The 27717-nt window shown below is 38.2% G+C and overlaps 1 protein-coding gene across 1 annotated transcript in view; it reads right to left on the bottom strand.

The window, feature by feature from the left end:
* Positions 1-27717, bottom strand: part of SGIP1 (SH3GL interacting endocytic adaptor 1) — a 211065-nt gene that overhangs the window by 22292 nt on the left and 161056 nt on the right. The window contains exons 16-19 of the mRNA XM_054720911.1: positions 27019-27145; positions 22435-22500; positions 21439-21498; positions 1131-1242 (exon numbers count right to left, since the gene is read on the bottom strand). Of these exons, the coding sequence (XP_054576886.1) occupies positions 1131-1242; positions 21439-21498; positions 22435-22500; positions 27019-27145 (365 nt within the window). The remainder of the gene's footprint in view (positions 1-1130; positions 1243-21438; positions 21499-22434; positions 22501-27018; positions 27146-27717) is intronic.

Raw genomic sequence — 27717 nt, 5'->3', positions numbered from 1 at the left:
GTTCATGATTAGTCATACAGATTCCCACTTAAAATACATATGGGAAGCAAAGTTCTAATTATTCTTAATTATCACTGTTTTCAAAATTTTTATAAAGCCTATTGTTCTATATGCACATTGACTTTTTTCTCTCACTGTTATTTCCATAGATACTAAGGTTTTCTCAGCTCTTATCCTTGCAAGTGGAAAATAAAAAGCAATATTGCCTTCACTTAGGTTTGCCTTGTTAATCCATCAAATTCAGACCTGAATTCTACTAGTGACACAAGTGAAACCTAGTTTGACTTAAGTATTTAGTTTTTAGTGTAGAACAATAATCACTCTTAACTTTGTGTGTGTGTGTGTGTGGTTCATGAACCCCTTTGTGAAAGTGATTAATGTTGTAGACCCTCTCTACGGATAAATGCATATATGCACACACATGTAAGTTAAGTAATATAATCTCAGGAAATCCACAGACTTCCTGAACTCTTTTTGTGAAACTCCTTATATAGATTCAAAACATTTAGTTATGTTACATATACATTCTGGTCAAGTCCCTTATCAATATGTACTGATATAAGTGAAATAAGGTTCTTGTAAATATAGAGTGGTATATTGTTCCCTAGAAGTTTTATATTCACTTATTTATTTCTGGCCAGTTTCTCCTTACTTAGAGTAAGGGTCACATATAACTTGCCCTCTCACTTATCCAGGTGTTATGGGAAGTTTACCGCCCCCCTCCCCCCACACACACTTTCTCATTCCAATGCACCATTGTTTTAGTTTGTATGCAGGAGATTCTTGTCCAGGAAAGATGAGGGCAACAGAAGACATGATCTGGACATTTACTTTTGTGACAGAATAGATTTTCTCATTGCTGACAGAGTTGAGTTAGGGTATTCCGTCACTTGCAACCAACACTAAGTTAGAGATTTCTGGATAGTAAGATATTAGATTATTGGATCTTTTGGTACATTCTTTAAAAAATAATCAGTGAATTAATATCCCTAAATAAATCTTCTTTTCCATTCTAGGTATAAAGCTTGTTCATGTTTGCTGGACTTCTTTTGGTTCTAGGTGTATTTAAGGTAGCCTCCACTGAATAAGACAGAGTGTGGAGAATACAGGGGACTAATTCCCAGGCTTACTTGCTGGGATCGGCTCCTTTGAAGTAGGCGTTGACCGTTTCTGTAAATGCTGCTGCAACAGGGAGGGTGTCCTGGGCCCCCATGGTTAGGGGGCTGGGTCCCCTGGAGGAACCTGTATAAAATGAAAATTTTTCATTAATATGGGCATAATAGACATTTTAGTATATGTGGAACTATATTAAAGGATGGAAGAATGTAATCTACTACTAAAAAACAGGTAATGTGCTAAGAACCATAACTCTGTATATTCAACATAGAGCTCAAATATTTAAAAAGAGATATTTGGCTGGTTTACAGACAAACACACTTGAAATTAATTCAGTATGTATTTTACTACAGAAAAAAATCCAAGCAGAAGAATAAAGTCCTAGGTGTTTCAAGGTTTTGCATAAAGCACAAGGCAGTATTTGCATGACAGTTTGTACAGCAGGTAGTTAATAAAGAAAATTAATAGCTTCTTATTTGAGCATTCACCCTACATAATTGCCCCTAACACTTTTAGCATTTATTCATGTTAAAGACACAAACAGTCACAGAGTACAATGCTACACTTTGTCCTTTTCTGGATTATTCCCATTTTAAAAATTCTGTGATTATTTCCCAATTATTCTCAGATCAAGTAGGCTCAAGCTTACATGTCCAAAAAATGGACAACCAAAATGTACCCCTTGGCTTGGAACAAACACATAAATGCATCAATTCATACTATCCTATATAATAAAAGGCTAATATGCAAATTGTCCCCTCAACCCAGGAGTTCGACTGGGAGTTCGACCAGGGGGCAGGGCCAGCTGGCCAACTGCCCATGGCCCCTCCTCCTGCCACCCCCTCCTCCCTCTGCCCAATCAGCCCCTATTGGGGCAGGTCTGCCGGATGGCCCCTCCCAATGCACAAATTCATGCACCGGGCCTCTAGTTAAAAATAACAGCAATACGCATGTTTATTGAACACCTGCTACACACCAGGCACTGCACTGGATACCTTACAAGAATATCATGCAACCCCACATTAGCCCTGTGGGACAAACACTATTGTTCCTATTTTACAGAAGAGGAAACCGAAGCTCAAAGAGGTAAGTGACTTGTCCAAGACAATAAAGTTAGTTGAGTGGCAAAGCTAAAATTCAAACCTAGATTTGCTGCCCTATAAAGCTCATGTTTTTCTTATGTCATACAGTTTGTTTAAATGAGACATTTTCTTGTATGGTTTTGACATAATGTGAGGCTTCCAAAGGGAGCAAGGCTTGGGATTATTATCTTTGTTGTTAATATGTAGGCCTGGTGCTGAACAGTAAAGTGTTAGCAATTACAAAGTATTTAATTATGTCCCCCGCTAATGCTTCAAAGGAAGACATTTACTCTCCCCGCCCCATCAGACTTCATGTTATGCTTCTTTTATCTTCAGTAACTCAGTCACTTCTGTTTCGTTTTCTGGCAATGAAAAAATATATCCTTTGAATATCTCTGTCTTCAATAAAGTTTTCCTTGATAATTCCAGTTCATGCTAGTCTCTTCTTGTTCTATTTCCCTTGACTGTTAATATCTAGTAGTTGGCAACTGATTATACTAGTAAGAAACATCTGCTTACTCTCTGCTATGTATCAGGTACTATGGTGCTGGGGATTCAAATATAAATTAAAGAAAATCCTTGTCTTCAAGGAGTTGCAGTTCAATGTGCTAACATCACCATCAGCATTAACACCATCAAGATCATTCACTATCATCACCATTACTTGCTGCATACTTACCAGGTGTGGTACATAGTATATTATCTTTGTAAACATATGAAGGAAGCATTACCTTCATTCTGTAGTTGATATAGCCAAGGCTCAGAGTTTATACAACTTGGTCAGTCTTGCACTGCTGGTACACAGAATATTTAAGATCGGTACTCAGATATGTTTAGGTGCAAAGTTTAGGCTCTGAGGGTTATATCATTTTATAGACTAAGTATTCCTACTTAGCATCATTTGAGGGCAAGTAACAAGTAAAGTACCAACAGTGAGTCTTATACATGTCTATGTCTTTGATGTAAACATTTAGAGAGAAGAAAGTAAGACATGAACTTCTTTTATGAGACCTCCATATTCCGTAAAACAGAGCCAGAATTACATTGACCTTTTAGTAAATAAATTATTCGTTGCTGGGTATCAAAAAGGTAAAGTTTATGCACATCTATAAATGAAGAAGGCACATGTAAACAAAGACCATTATTTTGTTATAGTGTTGCTCATTTTATTTGTTCACACATTAGTTCAAATATTTATTGAATGAATCCTAGGTTATTCTCCTGAAGTAGCATGGTCTCCCTAACTGTTGGTTAAAACTTGGCAAGGGGGCTGGATTCTCACCATTATATCAGGATTATAGCCACCTTATGATTGTGACTTGGAGTTTTGTGAAGGGATAGATCTTCAATCAAATTATTAGAGCAATTTAATAAATGCTTTAAGAATGGTACGAGCAAAGCTCTATGAAAGCACTTCATGCTTGGATAGGTCAGGGAAGGTTTCATTGAGAAGGTGATAAGGTGGCTGAGGTTTGTGGACGACTGGGATCTCAGGATGGGGAGAAGGAAGATGGTCCAGCATGTATATAGGTAGACATATGTTTGCTCAGTTCACATGATATTTTGAGAAACCACAGGAAGTTTGACATTATTATAATGATGTGTATGTGTGTGTTTGTGCATGTATATATATATGAATGTGGTGGTTATTGAAGGCTGAGACAAAGAAGGAGCTGAGGCTTGGGGGGGTTAGGAATTAGGTCATGAAAAGGTTTATATAAATATTTAGGAGAATTTGTCTTTATTTTACATGTGATTTATAGGCATTAAAATCATAGTTACTTTTTGATATTCTAATACAAATCTATGATGCTTTTCAGAGCATCAGAATTATAAAATTTGAAACAGAATTATAAAATTCTTAAAGTCCTTGGGAGTCCTGGAACTAAAGTTAAGAATACCCTCTATGGAAAACGAGAGGGCTTTGAAGCATTTGAAATAGGACAGTTAAAAAGAGGGCTTGAGTTTAGATCACTCTAGCTATAGTGTGGTGGAGAATTTAGTGAGGGAGACAATAATGCAAGTGAGGCGACCTCTTAGAAATAAAAAGATAAAAATTGGTGAGAAATGCCGATATTAGTAAATGAAAAGAATATCATGTATAATATTTTTCAGTTCTTCAAAGCCTTTAATAGTCTCCCATGAGATTCTTGTGAATAAAATAGTGAAACTGAGTGGATAATAGTCTTATCAAGTGAACTGAGAATTAGATGAATCACAATATTCAATGACAAGTATATATTATTCTATACATATTCTACAAATGTTGAGCCATTTCTAAGTAGCGATTATTCTAAATCCATTTTTAAAGTAAATTGTTCTTCTTTTTCTTTTTAACTATTTCCTTAAGATACAGGTTTATTACTACAAAGTGGGATGACCAAACTATAAGGCAAATACATGTTTTACTACTAATAATGACAGATAAGTTTAAAGATTATACTTAATTAAAGTGCTATTAGTAATAAATGAATGCTTCTGTTCCCTTGCAGTACCTTAAGAGAGTCTGTTAATATTATCATTAGAAAACTGGTTTGAAACCAGAAGATTATCTAAGGTGGTGAAAAATTCAAACCTCACGGCCTAAGAGGACTAAGAGGAGCTTGTCAACTATTTTCAAATATCTGAAATAATATTACCAGACATTGACTCAAGGGACCAGAGTTCATGGCCCTGGAGCTGCAAGTTAATAGCTTCGTGACCCTGGGCAATTCAATTAACTTTAGATTTTCTCAACCATAGAACAAAGGCAACAGAATACATACTATCTGTGTTTTAGAATTCTATGATTTTTAAGTTGTTTATAGGTACTTAAAAAAAATTTGAACAGTAGGAACAACTTTCTAACAGGGAAATAAGCTGCCTTGAAAATAGTATCTCTTCATTGGAAGTTGAGGGGGGGATCTGTCAAACATTTACTGAACCTCTACTGCGTGCAAGATAATGGTGGGGGCACAAATATGTAAACTCTCAAGAAATAAGACATAAATATATGAAAAACATAATAATTAACACAAGCAAACAAAAGCTTAAGACAATAAAGTGATAGCACTAGGTTTTTTTCACCCAAGATTAACTGCCAAATAAGCCGGATGGGGGCACTGTTCTGTGATTGAACAAAAGGAAGCTTGGGCTCTGGTCATACAGACTTAGCTCTGAATCGTGGCTCCTCCATTTACAATCTGGATGACCAGGAGCAAGCTATTTAATGTCCATGACTCAGTTTCCTTACCTTTAAAATAGAACAGATAATAATAATATCTATGCTAAAGGCTTCTGGTGAACATCAAATGGGGTATTTGTGAAGTCCTTAGCACAGTATGTACTCGAAAGACATAATTATTGCCATTTTTGTTGCTGTTACTTTGTCAGGGCAAGCTTTATTCAGGTTGTTGAAATAGAGTAGGTTCTTTGAAGTTAAGTATGAAACAAAGGGAAATGATACCACAAATGGTATTTTTCATTGAGCATAAAGTAAACTAGAATTGTCAGGTTTCTTTCATCACTTAAATTCTGTCATCGTTAGACCTTTGTTATCTATGTGGTTATTATGTCTGTTTAAGTTGCTTGATATAATGCGTGGACCAACAGGAGGTAAACGTTTGTTGAATGCATGTTTGTCTTTTGATTCATTAAAGTGTGAGTTCTTGCAATAATTAGACATTGTACTAGGTGCTGAAGGATACATAGAAAAATATAAGATATGCCCTAATCTTCATGGGGCTTAAAGTATGGAAAGGAACTATAATATTAGATAAAAATAAAAGGTAAAGCATTATGTAAAGTTGGAAAATAATTTAATATTATAACATATTACTATCAATGATCATTTTTAAAGAATTCAAGGTAGAAACAGTGTTTATTATGTAGGTCCTTCCATAAAATAAAAGATCAAACACTAATATGGCTTTATGTTCTTTATACATTGAAGGGATAATCAAATTCAGTACAATTATCTCCATTTCACTAGCTCAAGGTCACTCTGCTAGTAAGTGGTGATGGTGAAAATCAATCACAGGTCTCCTGACTCTAACAAAAACAGTAGTAGCAATCACAAAAACTTCTGTAGTTTTCACTGTATACCAAGAATTATTCAGGGAACTTTAGTTATATTAACTCTTAATCCTGGTAATATGCCTATAGGGCTAAATTGTCATTATTATCCTTGCTTTACAGATGAGCAAACAGGTTTCACAATATCCAGTAGCCTTGCCCCATAGCCACTCAGTTAGTGAGTAGTTAAGGACAGAATTGGGATGAAAATTCTAAATAGGAATGCCTGACTCTGGATCCCACTCTCTAGCCTACTCTGCTCTAGGAGCACGGAGTCAGAACAAAATTTTGTTAGGCATCTGATGGCGCATTTGTAGTAGCCCAGAAGGAAGAGTTGCTGCCATCAGGTTGTGAAATTCTGACAAAATAGCAACTCCAGGGTCCTGGAAAGCAATTCCATGTACACTTAGGAGTTCTAAGAAATAGAAAAAGACACACAGAGTCACCAGTGTGTGAGGATATTTTCTGAAAGGCAGTTTTCTGTGACTCTCATCACCAAGCAAAATTACACACACACACACACACACACACACACACACACACACACATCTTAACCCTTTGCACTCACTTGCTTTTTTCTCGATTCCTTTATTCTACTCGGGATTTAATTTTTTAAATACCCCAGATTTTACAAAGCGCGGCAGTAGAATAAAAAAACTGGAGTTTCTTTTCATACAAACTTATTTATTTGGATTTTTTTATATTTGAAATTATTGATACATTCAAAGAGTAATTTTAATCTCAATGCTAACCATGTCGAGTCACACTCGACATCCGAGTGCAAAAGGTTAAGGTAAAAAAAAATCTAATAGTATGAAATATTTAAAAGGTAAGGTCCTTGATTTGTGGAATATGGAATATAGACTGTGTATATACAACACTAAAGGAAAAAAGGGAACGGAGAGAAATTTTAAAAGAGAAAGATACACCTCCCCCCACAAAAGGAGCCCCACTGGTGTGACTCAGTGGTTGAGTGTTGACCCAGGAACCAAGAGGTGACTGGTTCAATTCCCAGTCAAGGCACATGTAGAGGTTGCAGACTTGATCCCCAGTTGGGGGCATGCAGGAGGCAGCTAATCAATTATATTTTTCTCTCATTGATGTTTCCATCTCTCTCCCCCTCTCTCTTCCTCTCTCTCTAAAAAAACAAAACAAAACAAAACAATAAAAACATATTTAAAAAAAGAATGAAATGTGTTTTTTAAATAAAAGGAGAAAAGGAAGCAAAATACTCAGGTACAGAAATTGGGTAAAAGTACAAGTAAGTTTACAAATAAGTGAATGTTTGCATCCTGAGTTTAGCAAAGATGCCTCTTCTCACAACCTTGCTGGTCACTGGATGAAAGTGAAGCACATAGTTAAGGTGGGCAAATGACCTTGACATCCAGAAATGAGGGTGACGGAGATGGAACAAACACATGTAAGCAACAAAAAGTCTCAGAATGCATAAAAGAAGAGAGAAGAAATTTCAGAAATTGTATGAAGCAGCAGAGTAGAAATTGGGTTTTGTTTTTTTTAAAGCAGTTCATATTAGTTGGAATTAATAAAAAATAAATTATATTCAATTCTACAGTTTATAGAGTACATTCTGTATAATTCAGTGATAAAGACAAAGAAATAATATTGAATTTAATTTGAATCCTAACTTTATCACTTATTGTGTGACTTTGAGCAAATTACTTAACCTCTCTGAAGTTTAGATTCATCATTTTATAAACTATAGTATCTTCTACAGATGTTGTGAAGATTAAATATGATATAGGATATCCTTGTTACCTAAGAATAGTTATTATAAAAAAGTTATCCCAAAATAAATGTATTTAAATGGTTCCTATAATTTCAAAGTATGAGGAAATATGCAAATTAGGCCAGGACTCCGTAATGGGTCATGACTGGACAGGAGGAGGTTGTGCGCGCAGGTGAGGCCCGGAGCAAACACGGACAGGGCCGGGGCCGGCCCGCAGCCTCCGTGGCCGAGTGCAGGCCTGGAGAGGAGACAGCATGCCCACCTCCGGTGGAACCAGTGTGGGTCCCTCTCAGCTCCCGCGGAAGCGGCACGGTTCCCATGGGTGCTGGCAGCTCGCTTCCGCCTCCCGTGGAGGCAGCGCGGCTCTCAGCAGCGCGCTGCGGTTCTGGCGGAAGCGGCAGGCGGCCTACTGCACGCATATTGCACGATGGGCTCCTAGTAGGGTAATATACAAATTGGTCGGGACGCCATCACAGTAATGATCAGCAAGCTGTGTGAGCAGCAGGCGCGGGTGGGCGAGGACTTGCAGCGTCGGGGATGGGGGCGGGGCTGCCGCAGAGAGGCCTCTCTGCGTGCCTGTGCCAGAGGTCTGCAGGCGTGCGGAGAAGCCTCTCCACCATGGCCCCGCCAAGAGTTCGCAGGCATGCGGAGGTCTGCAGACCTATCCCGGCTCTGGCCTACCTCTTTGGGGCAATCCATCGAGAAGCCCCGAATGGGTGGGCGGGGCCTACCTCTTTGGGGCGATGGATCGTGGGGCTCCCGCACTGTGACAGGGCACAAGCCAGGCTGGGGGATCCTCCCCACCCCCGCCCCGAGTGCACAAATTTCATGCACTGGGCCACTAGTATAGTGACAAAAGGCTTGGTTGGGACTCTAAATTATCACAAACAGTATTTGTGTGAAAAATTTTTATTAACACATGAGCAAATAATTAATGGGTTCTTAGAATGAACAAAAATGATTTGTGTTGATATTTTGAGGAAGGGTATATTTTTCTGATAAAAAATTGTATTATAGCTCTACACACCAATCCAAGTTCCAAGTTCTAATTTGGCTAATCTGTTCCAAGTTCAAATTTGGCTTTGAATCATGATTAAGCGGGCCATTATTGCAGAGTTAATTGAGAGTTTTATAAATTTTCCTAAGGGCCTCTCAATTTCCTGATTTTCTTTTGAAGTGGCTATGATGGAAGTGTCTTTTTTCCTTCTTATTCAGGTATTAATAGTTTTATTAATTGTCAATTGACAATGACTTTACACCATCACTTTCACTGACTTCATGGAGTTTGCTTTCTAAATATTTACAGATCAAAAAACAAGATCTGAAAGAAGATAGTTATTTGCCCACATTTTCACAGACAGCAAGTGGTGGAGTCAGGATTCAAGTACAGGTCTATGCTCTTTCCATATAAGGAGCCACATAGGTTTCATCTTGACCCATAACGGCATTGAGTGAGTTATACTTGTTACATGTTTTTTGGTGTGCAAGGCATTCACCTTCATGAAAAGGAGGATGGCACACTTAAGAAAGTCAGTTATCATAAAGTAGAATAAAGGATACTGAATTTCTGGGTATGAAATAGAGTTATTTTTTGTTTTCTTCTTCATAAGTTCCTGCTTACCTGTTCTGGATATGTATGTGTGTATATTTCTTTTAAAAACATTCTTATTGATTTCAGAGAGGGAGGGAGAGGGAGAGAGAGAAACATCAATGATGAGAGAGAATCACTGATCATTGCCTCCTGCACACCCCCTACTGGGGATTGAGTGCGCAATCCCAGCATGTGTGCCATGACTGGAAATCGAATCCTGACCTTCTGGTTTATGGGTTGATGCTCAACTACTGATCCACACCAGCTGGGCTGCATATATTTCTTATTTTTCAAATTCCACTCTGTCTAGAAACATATGATCAGCTGACATTTTTGTCATGTTTTATAGAAAATTTTCTTCAAACTGCACTAATTAATTAACATTCTAAAATAATGTATGACTCAGAAAATGGAAAAATCATACTTTGTTTTCATCCTCAACATCACATCAAACATAATCAACACAAGGACTATTGTTAAAAATAGACATAAGAGAGAAGACAAGCCATAATGAAATGTCTTCAGTATGAGAACTCACACAACTAAATCCTAGCCAGTTCCTTATAGACAGCACTGAGAATGTATTCGATCAGACATTTAAAGCTGAGCCAGGTAGAACATGACTCAAAGAGTATAAATAATGATATCAATAGCTGATTTATGTAGAGCACTTATATGTAATGACCACTGTGCTAAATACTTTACATGCGTTATGTCTTCTATTCTCAAAACATCTTTTCGAGGTACAAAGTATTGTTATGTATACTCGTGTGTTACCAGTAAGGAAATTGAAACCTAGTGAAATTAAACAGTTTGCTCAAGGTAACTTGCTCTATAGTAAGTGATGTGTTGGGAATGAAAATCAAATCTAACTTCAATTGCATTAGTAAACCCTACCCTGTATTATCAATGTTTGCCCATTCATGTTAGTATACTTTGCTCCAAGGTAACGCTAGATGCACAGCAAGTATTCTCAGTGCAGCAGTATCACCCCAAAGGAGGTGAAAAGTGGTTCTTGGGGGGTGGGGGCGTGGAAAAAAAGAGAAAAAAGTGGTTCTTGGGGAAAAGTAAAAGCAATCTTGTTTACATATAAAGCATACATACAGTACATAACCACATATACAGAACATCTGTGATATTAAAACTCTACTGGGAAGCAATTATGGAAAAACAAAGGTCTAAAAAGGCTCCCTGAGTAAGGGAGAGGGGATAAAGAAAGAAAAGTTTGAGAAGCACTGGTCCATAGTTTAAAAGGGCCATGGATGCTCATGACCTTGTACACCTCATCAACTCTTTTGGAAAAAAAGTCTAAGATACTGGGTTTACTGAAGAATAATTGTTTATTTTAAAAACTATTATTTATTCAAGTTTCCACTGAGTGAATAATATCTGTGGTGCCATAATTATGGGTGATATAATCAAGATATGAGGAGAATACCTAGTAAGGACCTTACACAGGAACAGAGTACAGGAAAAGGAGGCGTGAGGGTTTGGCCAATTCAGAGCTGTTCTCCCATGGACGTGGGTGGTCCTTGCACTAGGGCAGGAAAGGGGAAATCTAGTCAGGGGATATGATCAGAGAAGCTGGGTGAGCCTGGTTTAGGCTTTGAACCAAACAGGAGCAAGGCCAGAATACAATGGCCTATAGTGGACAGTGACATGAGCACCAAGAGAACATCTAAGGAGTCTGTTTAAGGAATGGGGAGAATTAGAGGTTCTGAAATAGACATCCAAGCATGTTGGGCAGGAGGAGTACGCTTTTCTGTGAAAAGTCTGGTGTGTACTTTCAGAAAGGTGGTGGCTACTTGTAACCAAAGAAATGCAACAGGTACAGAGAATGTTTTACCTTTTCAGATTAGAAAATACCTGAAAAAAATACTTCATGTTTGTGAGAATATAATGAAGTAGGCATGGTGATAGAATGATGGGAGTTAAAACTGGTATAATCTTCCTAGAAAACTGCTTTGGCAATGTGTAGCATGAACTTTTAAAAGTTTCATAATTTTAGCCCCAAATTCCCATTTTAAAAATCTATTCTAAAAAAATATCTTAAGGCCAAAGAATTATGTGCAAGATGTTCACTGCATGTGTGGCAACTTGAAGCAATTTATATACCTAAAACTGCAGTGAAATAAATCATGATTCATGACAGAATGAAATGTGATGTAGATATTTAAAAGTTCACAGTAATTAACAATGGAGCTAAAAATAATCACGTATCACATTTTCCCTATTAGATTGGAAAAGGTGAAAAAAAACCTGAAAATAACTCCATGTTGATTAGGGCATAGAAAAATTGTTAATCATAATCCTGGTATGAACTTCATGTAGGGACATTTGGTAGAATGTAGTAATATTTAAACTGTGCATCTCCTTTAACATAGCAATTCCATGTAACAGTATTTCTTTCGGACAAATTCAGACACAGATAGAAGATATGTACCTTTGACATAAGAGCAAAAAAAAAAAAAGGATAAAAATCCAAATATCCATTAATAAAAGATAAGTACATTCATAAAATACAATACTATGGATCCATTAACATCCTATATAATAAAAGCCTAATATGCTAAGTGTCCGGTCGTACGGTCGTCTGTTCAACCAATCAAAGCTTAATACACTAATGATATGCTAAGGCGGCTCAACTGCTCACTATGATGTACACTGACCACCAGGGGGCAGATGCTCTGACCAGTAGGTGAGCTTACTGCTGGGGTCTGACCTATCAGGACTGAGCGAGATGGGCTGGACACACCCTGGAATCCTCCCACATTCCCTCCCTGGCTGGCCAACCTCCCTCATCCCTCCCCGGCTCCAATCCTGCACCTGTGGGGTCCCTTGGCCTGGCCTGTGCCCTCTCACAATCTGGGACCCCTTGGAGGATGTCGGAGAGTCAGTTTCAGCCCGATCCCACAGGCCAGGCCAAGGGACCCCATTGGTGCATGAATTCGTGCACCGGGCCTCTAGTGGTTATATAATGCATACCTGGTATATATATGTACACATTATATAGATGCATATGTATATGTATATATGCACATATGTATACACACATGTAGTAAATTTAAATAGCTACAGTTACAGAGCAGATTATATATTCTATTTACATAAAATTGTACATAACCTATTTCCTGAATCATAAGAAACATACTTTTGAAAACATTTGAACATTTCTGAACATTTCTACAGACACTTATGCATACAATGGGTTGAGATGCATCTTGTAATCAATGTCAAAAGAAAGTTGGCAGCTGCTAACAGAGCAGATTCCACTGTTGGCTCTGCCTGTACTCGTGGGAGTGTAACCATGGGTAGCAAAATCAGCTCATCTCATGGTCTCCTCAGTTGAGTTTAAAGTACTTGATAGCCTGTCATGTGATTGAATTTCAATTTAAATGTGGACCCCTATTTCCCTTCAAAAGTGTTTTTTAAGATTCCATCTGATGTAGTAATAGAGTATTATGTACAAGTGAGTAAAGAAGTTATTTGTACATAGAAGAAAAACTGTCACATGCAACATCAGGCAGAAGAAAATGCCACGTTGTTTGAAATCTAAACCACAGCATTTTTAAAGATGAGACAAGTAGGTTATGAATGATCTATACAAGTGGTCGGCAAACTGCGGCTCGCGAGCTACATGTGGCTCTTTGGCCCCTTGAGTGTGGCTCTTCCACAAAATACCACGGCCTGGGCGAGTCTATTTTGAAGAAGTGGCGTTAGAAGAAGTTTAAGTTTAAAAAATTTGGCTCTCAAAAGAAATTTCAATCGGTGTACTGTTGATATTTGGCTCTGTTGACTAATGAGTTTGCCGACCACTGATCTATACTAATAAAAGGATAATATGCAAATTGGCCAGGACGCCCTCACAGTAATGACCGAACAGCAGGCTGCGTGGGGCGACCAGGCCAGCAGGGGAGGGTTAGTGAGGGACGACCAAATGACTGAACAGCAGGCTGCGTGGGGTGACCAGGCTGGCAGGGGGTGAGGGGCGACCAGGCCAGCAGGGGGGGCAGTTGGGGGCGACCAGGCCAGCAGGGGGTGAGCAGTTAGGAGCCAGCAGTCCTGGATTGTGAGAGGGATGTCTGACTGCCAGTTCAGGCCTGATCCCAGGGATTGGACCTAAACTGGCAGTCTGACATCCCCCAAGGGGTCCTGGATTGAAGAGGGTGCAGGCTGGGCTGAGGGGACCCCCCACCGCCATGCACGAGTTTCATGCACCGGGCCTCGAGTGCACTATAAAAGAACTAGAGGCCCGGTGCACAAAATTTGTGCAAGAGTAGGCCTTTCTTCCCCTGGCTGCTGGCACCGGCTTCCCTCTGGCACCTGGGACCCGGATTTCCCTCTGGCTGCCAACAGGCACCTGGGACCCGGGCTTCCCTCACAGCCCCTGCTTCATCCGGAACGTTGTCCAGAAGGACTTCTGGTCTAATTAGCGTATTACGCTTTTATTATTATAGATATGTAACTCAGGTACTAAAACTGTGTCGTCAAAAACTTCTAAGTGACTTTCAAAATTAAACTATCAGTGTCAAAGAGAATAAAGAGGTCATGATTATGAACATGTGGAATATCACTGTAATATTAACATAACTCCTGATGGCCAGAAGTAATTTAGATGTCTCTTTAAGTCTGAATATAATATAGGTTTAGACTCAATTTCTGATTGTTATACTGAAGATAGTGATGTGCACTTTGTCTGCTATTTTTGGTTAGAAAAAAATGCTTTTCTACATTTAATCAAGTTTATTATGTACCTGAAAAGTTGTATTAAAACAATGGAACATATTCCAATGCATGAGTTCTTGGATTCAAATAAATGCAGTGTGTATGTGTGTTTCACCAAACATTAAAAATGTTATCTCTATTAATGTCTCAATATTGTGCTTTCAGGGTTGTATTTATCTACTTAAGTTCCAGGATCTTTTTCCCCCCTTCAGCTTTATTGAGGTATAATTGAGAAATAAAACTGTAAGATATTTAAAGTGTGTATGAATGATTATTTGATTTATATAAACATTGTGAAAGGATTCCTCCCATTTAGTTAAGTAACACATCTAACACCTCACATATTTTTTGTGTGAGAACATTCAAGTTCTGTTCTCTTAGAAAATTTCAATTTTACAATATAGTATTGCCAACTATAGTCACCATGTTTTCCATTAGCTCCTCAGACCTAATTCATCTTACAGTTGAGAGTCTACCCTTCTACCAACCTCTTCCGATTTCCCCACCTCCCTCAGCTGCTGGAAGCCACTTTTCTACTCTCCGTTTCTATGAGGTTGCTTTTTTTTTTAATGACTCCAAATAAGGGATACCATGCAGTATCTGTCTTTCTCCTTCAGGCTAACGTCACTTAGCATGATGCCCTCAAGATCCATCCATATTTTTGCAGATGGCAAGATTTCCCTCTTTATCTGTGTTTATCTATACTTTCCCATACTGCTTGAATTTTAAAAAGTAATGTGCTTAAGTCAATGGCATAATTAGGACAAAGCAAACTATGGGCTACTTTAAAATATGTCTTAATGGCATGGGGGATATTACCCTATGTTAAAAGAACACATAATTCAATGCTGTATGAAAATATAACACACAGTCACATACATATGAAAAATCTTAGACATGAAATACACCGAAATGATAGCTGTGGTTTTATGGTTAGTAGATGATAGATGATCTAATTTTCTTTAAACTTTTCTGTTTTTCCAATTTTTAAAATAATGAGCATGCATCCTTTGATATTGTAACAAAACTATTATAACTAGAGATTTCTTCTTTATTTCTTGAATTATTCCTATTCTTACAGTTAAAAAGTGGATGCCGCAATTTTGAACACTATTGCAAGTATTTCCCTTAGGGCTGAGATTTATGAATGGAGAGGCATAACAATGCTGCCTGTAACCGTTTGACTGCTGAAAACTTGCTATTTGAGCCACCAGTTTCCTGAGGAATGGGCTGTAAATGGAGTCGAAAAAGGCAAAAATCTAGCATTAAATACTCATTTTTCCTCTTCCTGGACTCACCCTTTCCAGTGACGATTGCAACTCTTGTAAGTCACCAAAACATCCTTGAAAAAATAAATATCAGCCTTGCTCCTTGTGGCACTTCTCCAGAATAACCCTTGGTAGTTTTGCAGAGGCATATTTCAAGCCTGTAAATCAGGTCTTGGGGGAACCCATGCTGTAGTTAAGCTGAATATGAAACTGAGAAACCCTATGGTAAGCAGCACCCCCTATCTGTGTGACTGAGTGCCAGCAAGAAATCAAGCCCCAAACCCAGGGGACAGACAGCAGAGCCAGCAGAGGAGGAAGTCTGTGCAAACCTGTCTGCTGAAAGCCCATGTTCCAGCAGAAATGATTACCACACGCATGTTGCAAAATAGTTAAAGACATAAAAGGATTAAAATATTAAGGGCAATGACTTATCTTAATGCCTTATCTTAAATGCCATGTTTTAATGACCCCAAATCAATCTTTGATATAATAAATGAAGTGATGAATACAGAATTCTTAGCACATATTAAGTATTCCTTAATGATAATTATTATTTTAGGAAATGATTACATTTGTATAGTATAGTTTATAAAGGCTTTTTAAAAGTAACTGACTAAAATATCTTAGGGGTATATATATATATGGCATTGATTTAATAATTCATTCTACACACATTAAAAGGGCTTAGAAATGGAAAATTCTCCTGAGCCTTGACATCACCTGTTTGAATCTTTGCTTCATTCATTATATCAGTTCTCCTCTCTGAAGGGGGAAGTCAGAGCCAAGAGTATAGTGGGGTGGGCAGCCTCAATCCCTGACAACTCTTCTTAGAAGACACAATAAAAAGTTATTGCGTGACGATGGCTAACAACCACACAAAGGTAAAACAGTCCCCCCTGGTGATTCTTGGCTCACAGTTCTTTTCTCAGGAAGTTTGTCAAATCTGCTGAAATGCCATGATGTATAAATTCTTTAATAAAACAGTTGGTAACATTTTCTTCTACATCTCCCATCAGCATTAACACAGCATCACCACCACCACCACCACCGCCCCTCCTCCGCCCCCAGGAGTGTATCACGTGGCAAATCGTTCGTCTCAACAAGTCAGCTTTAATGACAGGCTCTGGTGGAGGCAGGAGGGGGGCGGTAGAGCAGGGAGGAGGCATTCTGCTCCCAAATGATTCTTCTGAGCCATAAGCAGCGAAGAAAAGATTGCTCAGTGCCTCTGAGGGAGGCAGGGAGGCCGTGTAGCAACTCACAGATCAAGTTGCCAGATGTTTTATGTGGAAGAAGACTAGAATGCTACAACCCAAACTTTTCCAAAGCTGGCAAGACCTAAATGAAACACAGCCATGTTACAAGCAGGGGATGTGTGAAGCTGGCCCATAGTGGTCCTAGCTGGTTATTATTGGGCACTTTGCATGCACTGACCTTAGTACAGAGTGCCTACTATGTGCATGGTACTATGCAAGATATTTTAGTTACACTAGTGAAGAAGAAAGACATGTTCCTGTCTCCATGGAGCATGGAAGCCAGACATTAAACAAGCAGTTATAATAATGTGTAGAGAATGTGATAATTCAGAAAACAGGGTGCTTTGGAGGCACCCAACAGGGAGACCTAACCTGTTCTAAAAATTAGGAATAGCTTCCAAAGAAAGAAATACAAGTGACATTTAAACCTATGCTTTGAAAATATTTAAAATGTTGCTATGTTAGAGTCCTAATATAAATACTTTTGTAATGTTAAATGTTATCCTAAGTATATTGGGCATTAGCCTAGATATTAGCACTAGAGAATCACCAATCAGTTTGTACTAAGTACACATACACATACACACATATACAAGCATATAGATAAAATGATATGGAATTTATATGTATAGGAGGAAGGAGGAAAGTATGTGTGTGTGTGTGTGTGTGTGTGTGTGTGTGTGTGCGCATGCACACGCGCACATGCACACATCATCTCTGGAATTAGCTTTCTGCATCTGAATCACAGCCTCAGCACAATGAATCTGCAATCACAGCCCTGGAAAAGCTGGTATTTTTCTTCTAAGCTTGTTGTCTGCAATTTTCCTATCTGGTACTTAGGGTAAGAAGTCTAAGAGGCCTTGGGGCCAGACCTACAGAACGGAAGAACTTTCCAGGGAGAGTGCTGCAGGGAAGGGATGGTCCCCGGAAAGAGCAGGGATTCAGTTAAGGAAACAGGTGGGCGATTTTGGCAGAGAGCCCTAGAATGCAGAGAAGGGTGCTGCCGAAGAGGTGACATTCCTGAAGGCGTGATGGGAGTAAAAGCAGTAGAGAGAAGCACAGAGCAGCCAGGGGATGAGTGTGGGGGAGGCTGTGTGTGCAGAGGATAGAGATGCTACTCAGAGACAAGGACATTTAAGAATGTATGGTTGTAGGGTTGTTTGTTTTCATTACCAGATACAAGATGATTTTGTAGTGAAATAAGCTAACAGCACTCTTCTGGGAACGTCTTGATGTTAAAATGCTCTAGAAAACTGCTCAAATATCCAACAGTCACATTTTCTACTTGTCATGGAAATATCTTTCCCTTCCTCCCATTTCACAAGAATACTTGACAGCTTCAATAGGATATACTCTTGGATGAATGAATTTAAAAAGTTATTACTTTTTGTAACCTTGACTTTTTTTTTTTATTAACCCAATTTACATAGGTTAAATTTCAGTGAAATTGTTTATAGAAGTGAAACTTTAGGAAAAGCTCTGACACTTTTGTGAACTAGAACCACTGTCTAATACTCTCCTATCTCTAGTTAAATTAAATTTGAAAGTGTGAAGCATCTCACGTTATCTCCAAAGAAACTCACAAGCCAATGTTCACTATATAGTTGGTCAGTCAGTGGCTCAAACCCTTACTAAGTGACTAGGCTGCCTAAAGCATTAGAAGAACAAAGCAATGAGGAAGACAGGGTAAAGTTTTGAACACTATAAACACACTATTTAGATGCCAATAAATAATACTTTAAAAGAATTTAGAAAAAGTGAATTTTTTTTAGCATGAGAATCTTTCTTCCTTTTCTACATTCCCTGAGTAGAAAATTAAAGATAATGATAATTAATATTAATAAATGTGGGTAAAAGCAGAGTGCCCAAGAAGAATATGCTAGAAGTATATTCAATAAAATATGTTGAATGATAGGTTTTTTGGAGTACAAAAATTTGGGCAGGGGCACTATACTTAAGGCAATTTAACATGTCACCATTTCTATGTCATTTTATTATCACAGCAGAAAAATTTAAAAATCCTTTCAGGTTGCACTAGCTAAAAATATCTGAAACTAATGTACAAAAATGATAAAAATAAACCTTCTCCATTCTTTAAACATAGCTATCCTTGCCCGGCTGGCATGGCTCAGTGGTTAAGCATCGACCTATGAACCAGGAGGTCATGGTTCGATTTCTAGTCAGGGCAGGCTCAATCCCCAGTTTGGGGCTTGCAGGAGGCAGCTGATCAATGATTCTCTCTCCCTTGCTCTCTGAAATCAATATTAAAAAAACTAAACAATGTCCTTCAAAAACAAACAAATAAAAAACCCACATAGCTATCCTTGCCCTGGCCAGTATAGCCCGGTTGAAGCATCATCCCATACACTGAAAGGTCAAGTGTTCAATTCCCATCAGGGCACATACCTAGGTTGCAGGTTCAATCCCAGTTGGGATGCGCAAGGGAGGTAACCGATAGATTTTTCTCTCTCTTCCTCTCATTTCCTCTCTTTCTAAAATCAATAAAAACATATTCTTGGATGAGGTGTCATCTTTTTTTTTTTTTAAGTTTTCCCTTAAAGTTTATTTTAATGCACTTTCATCTGCATAAGCATTTCTTGATAAGGAGGGATGCACATTCATGATATGGATGTTCCTCTAATCTCTTGGGAAGCTTTGTTTATATTCCAAGACTTGAGCAAAGACACAGTACTAGCGGTTCCAAATAATTTCTATTAAAACTTTCTTACGTGACTTCTCTTGGCCCAAATTAAGATGCTTACAGAATTTGGATCTTATAATAAGAATGGCAATGTTACCAAATTTAGATATTAAAAAATCTATGAACAAATATATTTTCCTAAAATATAAAAAAGTGTGGTTCACATTATGTTACTCCACACACTTATTAATACTTATATTTGACTGATAAAACATATTTAAAAAACAAACCAACCAAAAATTGTCTTTAGATCAGTATCTTTAAAGAGAGACTATCTCTCTCTGTTAAAAGAAATCCCAAATAAAACACAAGCAAACGAGCCAATAGATACTCTAAAGCCAAAGTAAACTGCAACATCAAAAAGCCTGCCAAAGTGTTGCTTTGGAACCTCAGACAATTATTGAGGATTGCCAGGGTTGTGCTGTTTAATTTCTTGGTTAAAGCCCGGTACTCTACAGCCTCAGCTGGGGCCAGGCTGAACCAGAGATAGGGCTTTTCCATATGCACCAACCTATTCAACCGCAGCTTCTCTTTTTGGGATGTGCTGATCAGTAAGAAGACACCTGGGCACTTTTTAATTCTGTCTGATTCAAAGAGGAAGTATATAAGGTCATAAGTTTGTAGACTTTGCATCTTGGTTATTACAAAATTAATGACCTGAGACTATCAAGCTTCGATGTGCTGTGGACTGCCTAGCCTCCTGTCCTCTACCTGAGCCAGGACAAGAAACCAGGTATTGGGAAAGTTTTAAATCAGACCCTATTTTCTGCTGCTATCCAAACTACTCCAAGCTAAGGACTTCCATCTCTAGCACCATCTTACAAGGAAAATTCACTGTGGAGAGAAAAAAAGCCACACCACACATACTACTTAAGAATCTATAAGTCATTTCCTTGTTTAAAATTGCATTAAAACACACACTCAAGTTAGGAAAGTTTTTTTGTTGTCATGAAACACAAGTTCAATATTTAGATTCAATTCTAGAGTTGAATATTTTTTGGCTGACTTTTGATCCCTGGATACATTCAGCTATTTAAATGGTAGAAAACAGGGGATTAAGTGATAAATATTTACATGTAAGATGACCTGTTAATTAAGTTAAATTATTTCGTTTTCCTTCCACCATTAGGTGAAATGGGCCATTTTATCAAATCTGCCCGGCCTATGAAAATTATTGAGAACTTAAACATAAAACAGAAGAATGCTAACCCTTAATACAGAACATAAATTATTCAGCACTGAAGTTACACATCTGACATGTTTATGTATATTTTCCTTCATTTTCTAAAAAATGGCAAGTCCAATGATAGTTGTCCATTTTACTATGGTCATTCCAGTTGCAATTTTCGGAGACAACAGAACTTAACTGTTTACAGAAAATACCTCCCCCTTTTCGTCTTCTTCATTTTTCTGGTCTTCTCTGCAGCTTCCTTGTCATAGGACATACATACATATTAACATTTTACAATAGTGGATGTTGTATCTAAAATATTAATTATCTAAAACAGAATGAAATGCCAATTCCAACCAAAAATGTCCTTATATTTGTTGCATTGCATTTGCAAGTGTTAGGAAGGAGCCCTGGTTGACAGAGTTAAGTTCCTTGGACAAGAAAGGTGTGTTTTTTTTTTTTTGGTTGTTTTTTCAATTTCACACAGTTAATTAAATAACCAATATTAACTGCAAATTCGCTTTAATTTTTTAAATATAATAAATTGAAGTTCCCCTACACACCAAATTATGTAGTATTTCTTTAGTAGTTAATATTTTCTAAGTAGCCATAGCATTTTATATAGAGAGTGAGACCAGGTCTTTTGAAGGGAACTGGGATTTGGAAATGCAGATGGGGAGAAAGGATGAGGGGAGTATAAATTAGAATCTGGTATGCTATGTACTACTTACCTTCAAAAGTCAAATAAAACTTTCCTCTGTCAAACCAAACGAGGGAAGGCTGTTCATTCTCTGTATGGCCAGGAGTTGAAGCGGGATGGGAAAGGTTAAGGAGAGGGAGAGAGAAGGACACAGTATGAGTTACAGAGCAGGTCATTAATCTCACTATGGGGGAGGGCGGAGGCACTGCATGCCATTAGCGTGCAGGGAAAAAGGAAGGCTGGCAATCTATGGGTGTTTTTTTTTTTTCTTTTTAGTTCAGGAATCAGAAAGCAAAGCAAAGCTATGGAGGCCTAAAGGGATGGGCACGTGTTGTCGGTAGCTTGACATTTGGTGCTTGTACGCATGGAGCGAAGTCTTCCTGGCCATGCAGGGGGTCAGCATATTTTAACTGCACTAGTTTGGGCAAACTGTCTTTCAGCAATTGCTGTATCCATTTCATCTTCAATGTCATCCCCTTCTATGTTTTCAAAAAGATAAACTTGGAGTTATGGGTCATATAAACTTAGCTTAGGTTTTAAATGACAACAGCATTGCATATCAATTTAATGTTCCTGGAAGATGTCATATATCTTCCATCCCCTTCCCTGGAATCACCTTAGGCATCCAGACACAAAACACCCTTTACCTATATACCAAAGAGAAAACAAGATTACTAACGGTGCGCTATAATTTTTTTTTAAATTAAAAAGCAGTCACTGGACATGTAATTCTGAGCAGTTAAATTATTCCTTCCTTTGTAAATTCACAAAGCAATAGCATCTCACCTTTTTCAGACCTGTTCGCTGAGAAACTGTCATGCAACCTGCTGCTTTTTAAAATATGTTCACTTAACAAATCCAATGGCATGAGTTCCACAATGAACAACAAACAGACAGGGTGCATCTGAGAGGCACTGGACACTCATGAGGTGAGTAGCATGTCCATGACGTTTATAGCATTCAGATGGCATAATGGCTTGGATTTTTAACGTCTAGATATCTAGACATCACTCGGCTAGCACCATACCTGCAGGGGTTTCACAGCGCCTTTCAAATGAGGGCAGTTTGTCATAAAAAACATCATCTTCTGACACTACGGACCAAAGAAATATAAAGGGATGGAAAACAAAAACACAAATACAAATCCCAAATGAAATCAAGGTCACACATTACTGACTGAAACACAGGAATGATTTTAATGGAAAAAGAAAACAAAACCTAGGACACTGAGATTATGATTAGGATATAAAAAAGCGATGTGCTTATTTCATGATGATGCTATGAGAAGAAACTATAATTTTAAAAATGACAGGTTTTAGCATCTGAATTTGGCTGAACTCAGCTCCATAGACGAAATCACACCCCCACCTTTAGGGAGTTGTTAAAGGTAGTATCATTAATAATTGACTTGAGCAAGTGTATTTCACTCAGACACAATTCTCAAGTGGCCAGACATATGTCCATCAACAGAACCTTGTCACAGCTCAACAGAATTACCCAGCATGCACTCCCCTCATGGGGAAAGAGGAAGCTCTTAACAAGTTCATAAAAAAGCAACAGTATAAATCTGAGGTCACTGAATGAAGCATCCCATTTCACCTTCATCAATATCCAAATTCAATTTGCCTTGTACCTGTCTTCGGTAGTTATGGACTGTTCATTTTGAACAGCATTATTGTAATTCCATCTTTGGCTATAGTGTGCAATTACGGCCAAATGTCTGTAAATTTGTCTCAACAGTTGCTCTGGACTCCAAGTGTTCCAGATCTTTGCCCACAGTCCCCCTTCTCACCAATTAACAAATGCAGGTCAATTAGAGTATTATTCTATCTGATTAAAAAATAAACAAATGCAGGTCAATTGGAGTATTATTCTATCTGATTAAAAAATAATACCCATAGATCCTAAAGGTATTATCACAATTTCAATGAAAAATTGAGTAAACTCTGTACAAAGACCAGTAAGGGAGAATCCTTCTGACATGTAGAGAAGGTAAGGGAATGAATGAGGGTAGTAACACTACTCCATAAACGAGGTTTCTTGGAAAATATCCTACTCGCTTGCCTCCTAGACTTAGGGAGTAAGGCAGGGAAACTCGTTCTTTGTCAATTCCTAAGGTTCTAGCATATCACCTGTTAATCAGTTTTTATTATACATGTGTCTTTCTTGGAGGCTAGAACAAGTTAATGCAACTCCTGTAAAGTCTCTAGGAGAGGAACAGGACAAATGGCACTGGCACTAAGGAACACACTCCATAGTCTCTAGAGAAAATAGGAAGCAAAACAGTTACATCGGCAGTAACTGAATGTAACAACAGTGCCATTTCATACCCAGTAGTGGGAAATGACGGAGGATATTCCTTTCTTTTGAAGAACTAATTTCCTTTTTACAATCTTGTTAAAATGAGAAGCCTCCAATACTGTGATTTGTTCTTTGAGCTGAAGTTACAAAATAATATTTCATAAGGGTTGGTTACTGTGCTGATGCTTTTTTTATGGTGGTTGTAGACATCAAAGGCTTAGAATAAAACATCCTAAAAAAATCAGAGAACTCAAAAAGGAGTCATTGGATAGCTCTGTGCTTGGTTTAAATAAGGGCAACACTCAAATTAAATACAGAAGAAAACATTTCCTTAAGGACAAACCATGGAGATAGCCTCAACTTCATTTAGGATGGGGAAGCCAGTCCTAGAAACAAGCTTTTCCAAAAAAAAAAAAAAAAAAAGCAGAAGAAAAAAGAAGAAGGTTAAAATTAAAGGTGGGAATTTTTAATTCTCCAACTCCAAATGCCTGTTTTTCTTTTTGTGCAGGATAACTGGGGTTAATACAAGTATTTTTAAAAGAAAACTTATCCAATTCAGAATTGGCCTCCACCGTGGAGAGACAAAGGCTTGGAGGAAATATTTTAAGTTTTAGATGCTGTAATTAACAGCCCAGTACTGCACACAAAGTTCTACACCGACACCTAAGGAAGCATCAGCACGCTTCCTTTGTTTCCCATAAGTGATTACTTCTCATTCAGTCCAGGTTCCTAGGATATTAAAGAGGCAGATAAAAATGCATAATTAACAGTGAAGGAATATAATGAACAGTACATTTAACAATGAAGAAAAATTATCTTTACTTTTTTTTTTTTTGCACTGGGGTCTGAAATGAAGATTTTGCAAGTATCTAAAAACAGTGATTATCATCCACAGAAATAAAAATGGATATTTACAATTAGAGATAATTCCCTGCTTATTTCTACTTCAAATATCTTGGAGATTCTTATAATAGAATAACTTTATATATTTTCTATATTCCCATTAGATTTCTCCCAAAATCATAGAGTGAAAGTCCTGTGAGATTTTTCTGAGTGCAAAAAGAGTTTACTATATTGTCAGGTGTGACATCAGATTTACTGCTTTATAATATTGGATAGGGGCATATTCTTACATGAACTGTCATGTAGGAAGATTAAACCTGCTCCTAAAAATTTTTTCCTTAAATTACATTAAACTTTGATTATTGGTTCTCACCACACTTGCCCCAGTTTTGGCTCAAGTGTGACAAAAAATGTGTCAAAAAGTATCGTGGTGGTGGGAGGGACTTTGCTGCTATAATATCTCCCCTGAGCCATTTGACTTCATTAGGTTGACATTCCAAGACAGTCTGGAATAGTCGGTCCTTTGGTTCTGAACAGCCAAAGCATATCCTTTCCAAAAAGAGATAATCACCAAGACACAAGAAGTTGCTGCGGGCCAGTCATTTGACCATGTATTTACTTCAGTGAGAAGTGGTTATCAGATGACCCACAGCAGCAGGAAATAAAGAACAGGAGAGTGAGGAATGTAGTGAGAAGATGAAAATGAAATTAAAAACAATAAAACCAAGCAGATTAAGTCAGGTGCTCCTCAGCAATGAAGCAATGTGACTATCCTCTCAGGTGGCTTTTTTATGACCCCCTCTGTGGTTCATCTTGAAAGAGGGCATACTAGATGTGTTCAGAACTAAAGTCACTGGCCAGAATTTGAGATTTCAGCAGCAGGGAGTATAAAAACACATTGTAGAAAGCACAGACACAGTTCAAATTTCCTGAGTGTGCAATTTTCTCTGAATCTCAATGAGTTGAAAGAATACGTTAGACAGTCATCTGAGGTCACTTGAGGTTTGCTTTCTGAGTGACAGCTTATTTTTACTTTCCTCTTTGATCAACCAGGAACGTCACATGGAGTGGGAGGGACAAATGATCTTGAGAAAAACAAGCAAACAACAAAAAACTAGAGCAGGAGTGGCGAAAATGGGTGTAACAGTCAAGAGTACAACGAGAGTTCAAAAATAAGGTTGGGCTGTTACAGAAAAAACAAACAAACCAAAAGTTAGAAAGAAATGAACTAATAGGCATATAAAAATAGGAAGCCCCAATGTGCCCCAATTAATGATACAGATAAAGAATACAGTTGGCTATATATACACATAATGGTAAATATCTGTCTTGTTACTGCACCAAATGAAATTGGACATCTGATTATATTTTCACCAATTCTTTTAGACTGGTCTATATAGAGTATGTGATATAGTTGGACTACTTTTGGGGGCCCCTAAAAGGCACACCTTAACTTATTCCACTGAAAAAGTAGGGAGTTTTTTTCAAGAAGAGCTTCAGGCTTTGATCAAGCTACTACTCACATGGGCAACTCTGTAGCGGGCTCTTGGTAAGTAGCAGGGATTTATTGAGCTTTGGTTAATGATTCTCCCAAGCAATGCAGAGTGGTCAGCTGGCTTATAATATGGGAGACTTGGAGGGGAGTTCTGACAATAAAGGAAGACAATGGGAAAACATGGAATGGGAAAGCCCCAGGTAAGAGACACCATGCAAACAGAAGAGGCAGCAGGAGCCTACAGACAAATGGTGAAGACCTTGAGAGGGAGACCAGCCTTGGGAAAAGGGAAGACGCTCCAGGCAATGTGAGGCATTTAAACCTGGGGAAACCATCCAGCTGAGTAGCCATTCTCAACTCTTCACTTTCACCACACCATAAGGAAAGAGGCTCAAAGGCATTTACTGAAAATGCCAGCAATGATTTATTCCTCAGGGAACATTGACCACATATCACTGAAAAGCACTAGAAAAACATGTCAAAAACTTTGCTCAAGTTCCACAATGCCAATGTGTATACCATCTGTCAACATAAGAACAACCAAAACTGATGTAGAAATGAAAGCTTCAAGAAAATAAAAGTTCTAAATTTTGTGATTTCTGAGGTGGTGCACAGTTGGAATTTAAATTAACATTCCCCCCTCAAAGGAGATAATTTAGATCATAAGAAATAATATCTAAATTACAGAACCTTATGTGACGATTTCTTCCTTTCTTTTATGAATAGTTCTGTATGGAATAGTGTAAGATAATTCCTGCAAAACACAGGTGTTAATGTTCTTTTATTTATATGCCTAGTTGAAGCACTTTGCCTCCTTTGCTGAGAAGGTGCTTTTAAAAGAAGAGTCAGATGACAGTAGCAAAACACACAGCAAAACAATTCTGACCAGAAACATAGGCCTCAGGATTTCCAGGTCATAAATATAGCCAGTCAAAACCATCAATGGATTAAAAGAGAGGAGATAATGTTTACCAACTGTGGGAGTGGTGGCTGCACTCAGGGAATTGGTGGACGATATTGAAGAAGTGCTTTCAGCCCGTGCTAGGGGTGCTATTGGAGGAGGACTGGAGGAATGGATGGGAGGACTAAAAGGTCTGGGCTGCAGAGAGAAGAAGAGATGGAAAATTAGATACACAGGTTGTAGTACTTTCATTCCATATTTTTTCATGACTCCCAGTCCCAGCTATAACAACCCAGGTTCTTAAAAGTACAAGAGACACAATTTTTACACTGAAATTGATTATATCGACACCAGAGCTTGTAGATGGAGCTAGAGGAACCATAAACCACAAAGTGCTACACTCAATAGGTAAGTGAGACCTAGAGGAGCTGAGACCTGTGATGCGGTCAGTGGTATTTCAGGACTGTGAACTCACATGCTCTCAGGGACTACGCAGGTAATATAATCTGAGAGCTTAACCCCATGGAAAGACATCTGAATACAAAATGCTGTAGGGTGCTAGCTAAACCAAATATTACGAACATCACCAGTTTATGGCTCCTGTGCATAGATTCCAAAGCAATTTACCTCCACTAGAAGTCTCTTTATTGTTCACACAGAATCTGTTCCACCCCTTAGCCTAAAATACGATGTAAGAAACTTCTAAAATAAACTCATTGGGCCACCACTGCTTTATATCTACATAGGATGCCTACCACCAATAACTTCTC

The sequence above is a fragment of the Eptesicus fuscus genome, chromosome 9 (assembly GCF_027574615.1).
Source record: "Eptesicus fuscus isolate TK198812 chromosome 9, DD_ASM_mEF_20220401, whole genome shotgun sequence".
NCBI classification, from domain to species: Eukaryota; Metazoa; Chordata; class Mammalia; order Chiroptera; family Vespertilionidae; genus Eptesicus; species Eptesicus fuscus.
The sequence above is the reverse complement of the archived record's forward strand: the minus strand, read 5'-3'. Positions and strand labels throughout refer to the sequence as shown.